At 40.5% G+C, this 3,238-nt stretch overlaps 1 protein-coding gene across 1 annotated transcript; it reads right to left on the bottom strand.

Moving 5' to 3' along the window:
* Positions 1-1,329: 1,329 nt before the first annotated feature.
* Positions 1,330-2,878, bottom strand: LOC127878636 (uncharacterized). The gene is made up of 2 exons (XM_052425163.1): positions 2,059-2,878; positions 1,330-2,006 (listed from the first exon to the last, which is right to left on the bottom strand). Exons 1-2 carry the CDS (start codon positions 2,876-2,878, stop codon positions 1,330-1,332), a joined length of 1,497 nt encoding a protein of 498 aa, XP_052281123.1.
* Positions 2,879-3,238: the final 360 nt, after the last annotated feature.

A 3,238-nucleotide genomic window follows, 5' to 3' on the forward strand; every position in this document is an offset into this window, starting at 1 on the left:
GGCGGGCGTAACAAGCTTGTCCGGGCCATAACTATGTCGTTCATTGTCAGATTTTAAAATCATTTGGCACATTTGTTCACCATCATTGGACGGTGTGTCGCGCGAAATAATTACATCGATATCTCCAAGGTCAAGGTCACACTTTGAGTTCAAAGGTCAAAAATGGCCATAAATGAGCTTGTCCTGGCCATAACTATGTCATTCATTGTGAGATTTTAAAATCATTTGGCACATGTGTTCACCATCATGGGACAGTGTTTGGCACGAAAGAATCACGTCAATATCTCCAATGTCAAGGTCGCCACGACTAAAAAAGATTTTTTTAAAAAACAAACTTACAAAGGGGGTTAATTTTGTTTGTTCATTTCAAATGTTCAGTTTGAGTTTTCTCCCTTTATCAGATTTTTTATTTCACAATGAAAACCTGGTTTTGTGACAATTTTGTCCCTTGTTATATGTTGAAATAATGCGTTCATGATAAAATGGTATATACTTGTATCATTTTTTGTTTATACTGATATTAATGTAAACGCAATCAGTCTCAGTTCTGAACAAGTATGTATGCAGCAGAAATTAGCATTTATCAATGATAAGTGTGTATCAACTTTGAATTGATGTGCAAGTCAAACTGTACACTTTCTTTACATGTATACTAGACACAACACTGTTTCAGTAGAAGTAATTTTGAAACACAATGCAGGAATTTTTATATATGTTTCGTTTCTCTCAGAATATACTAAAACGTATTAATATGTTTCAAGATTAACACAGAAGCTATGATATCCGAACGCGTCAGGTATTTTCGTGTCTTTTAGGCTTACGTTTTAACATTATATGCACTCAATTAGGATGGTTTTCATTAATAGGAGCGGTTTCTACTTTAATGCTGGAGAGCCGTTATACTGTCTTTAATTACATTTGTAATACTTGTTTGAGTCTTTACCTATGGTTCATTAACTTATAATACATTACATAATTGTGTAGGGTCATGACTTACCAAACCGACGCGTAAGCATCGGTTAATTTGCTGTCACTTTTTCATTACCAATTATCAAACACGTTAATAGAGTAATCTTCCAAATTGAACCTAACGTGATCTCGTCAGCATTTATCTTGGTTCTGACTATATTAAAGAAACTATGCTTTCACCTTGCAGTTTATACAGTTATATTTAATCAATTCGTGTAGACATATAGCATTACTCATATAAACTACTTCTGTTGTCTTACTAATAAATATTGTCGCGAAAACAATTAACATCATTAATGTTTAAATATGTTTTATTAATTGCATTTTAAAGCGAGTTCAAACGATTTTAGTAAAATCAATTCATTCAAAACAATTTTCAATTGTTCGCCATTTGTTCCAGGCACATTGTCCACCCATTTCAACTGAACGGGCTCTTCTGCTCTCCTCTTCGCTCGCCCTGATTTCCTTCTGCACCATCTGACTCCTCTCCCTTTTATCTGCCGTACTCCATCGCTGTGGCTTTATCATACCAAGCCCTTGTCTGCCCTCCGTAGTAGTTCCGACGATGTCTTTGTGTCTCAGTATACTTTCAGCTTGGGACACCGCCTGGCTTGCCGACCACTTCCTTCCGGTTCTAGTCTCTATGCCTGCCATCCTGATCAGGTCATCAGAAGATTCTTTCAGTGTCACCACCATCCTGGCCTTGGCAACTTTGTACTCCTCAACAACTGATGATATTGGGAGTTGGAGCTGGTTGGTCCTCCCATATAGTCCGATGCTGGTGAAACTTGGTGGGACCCCTAGCCATCTACGGAGGTATCTGTTGATGGTTCTTTCAAAGCCTTCCACAGTAGAAACTGCTATCTCATACAGCATTAGAGGCCACATGAGTCTTGGTAACAATCCATGTTGGTATAACCATGCCTTGAATTTCCCAGGAAGTGATGTCTGGTCTATCTGCTTCAGACCTTCTTGGAGTTGGTTCTTGGTGCGGTTCGTGCTGCTTATGTCATTAAGGCTGGCATCGTACCATTTTCCTAGGCATTTGATAGGATTGTCTACTATGGATGGTATGTCTTCGCTCTGTACCTGGAGGGTGAACCTTTGAGTAACCTTTCCCTTCTTGATTACCAAGCTCCTCAAATTTCTTTGGTTTGAACTTCATTCTTGCCCAAGTCACTGTCTCATCCAATGCTCTAAGAACCCAACGAGCTTGCACGTGTGTCGTTGTAGTTACCGTGAGGTCATCCATAAAACCTCTATTGGATGGGAGGTATATCCCGGAGGTTGTCATTGGTCCTCTGGTTTCCCTCTTTGCGGCATTGATAATTAAGTTCATTCCCATCACGAATAACACGACTGAAATAGTGCAGCCTGTTACTATTCCTTTCTCGAGCCTTATCCAAGGTGTTGACTGTTCTCCTACAGCAAACCGTAGTTGTATGTTACTGAAGTACCCATTGATAATCTGTTGCACATGGTCTGGGATGTGGTAGTGCTTTAGTGCGGTCTCAATTAGCTTGTGTGGTATGGAGCCATACGCATTGGCAAGGTCAAGCCAGACAACAGTGAGGTCTTTTTGGTTAACCTTTGCTTCCCTGATGATCTGACTGAGGGCGCTTGTATGTTCCACACATCCAGAGAACCCTTGGACGCCTCCCTTTTGCACTGAGGTATCAATGTATTGGTTTGATGTCAGATACTGCGTCATTCTCTTGGCCAGCACAGCAAAGAAGATTTTCCCCTCAACGTTCAGTAAGGAAATGGTTCTGAATTGGGTGACGGTCTTCGAATCCTTTTCCTTTGGTGTAAATATTCCTTCTGCCTGTTGCCAACAATCTGGAACTTTACCTTTCCTCCAAACCACTTTCAGAAGATTCCATAAGCGTCGAAGAAGTTTAGGGAACATCTTATACACCTTGTAAGGGATACCATTTGGTCCTGGGGCCGACCCTGCTCTTGCCTTTTGAACTACTTCTGAAACCTCTTTCAGTGTAGGTTACTTGGTGTCTAGAGGTGCTGTGGGTTCTGGTACTGGTTCTATTCTCTGGCAGTTGCCTAACGGTACGTCTCGGATATCATCAGAATGCGTTTCAGTTAGGAACTGTGTAATTTCTTCCATGCTGCTCTCTAGCTTGCCCGATTTCTCTTTGTCTAGCAGGTTATTAGAGAACTTGAATGGATTTGCAATGAACTCAGCACGACGTTTGGCCTTTTTCCTTCTTTTCTCACGAAGTTGTTCTGCCTTGCATAGGTTTAAAAGTTGTTC

Source organism: Dreissena polymorpha, chromosome 4 (genome assembly GCF_020536995.1).
Source record: "Dreissena polymorpha isolate Duluth1 chromosome 4, UMN_Dpol_1.0, whole genome shotgun sequence".
NCBI classification, from domain to species: domain Eukaryota; kingdom Metazoa; phylum Mollusca; class Bivalvia; order Myida; family Dreissenidae; genus Dreissena; species Dreissena polymorpha.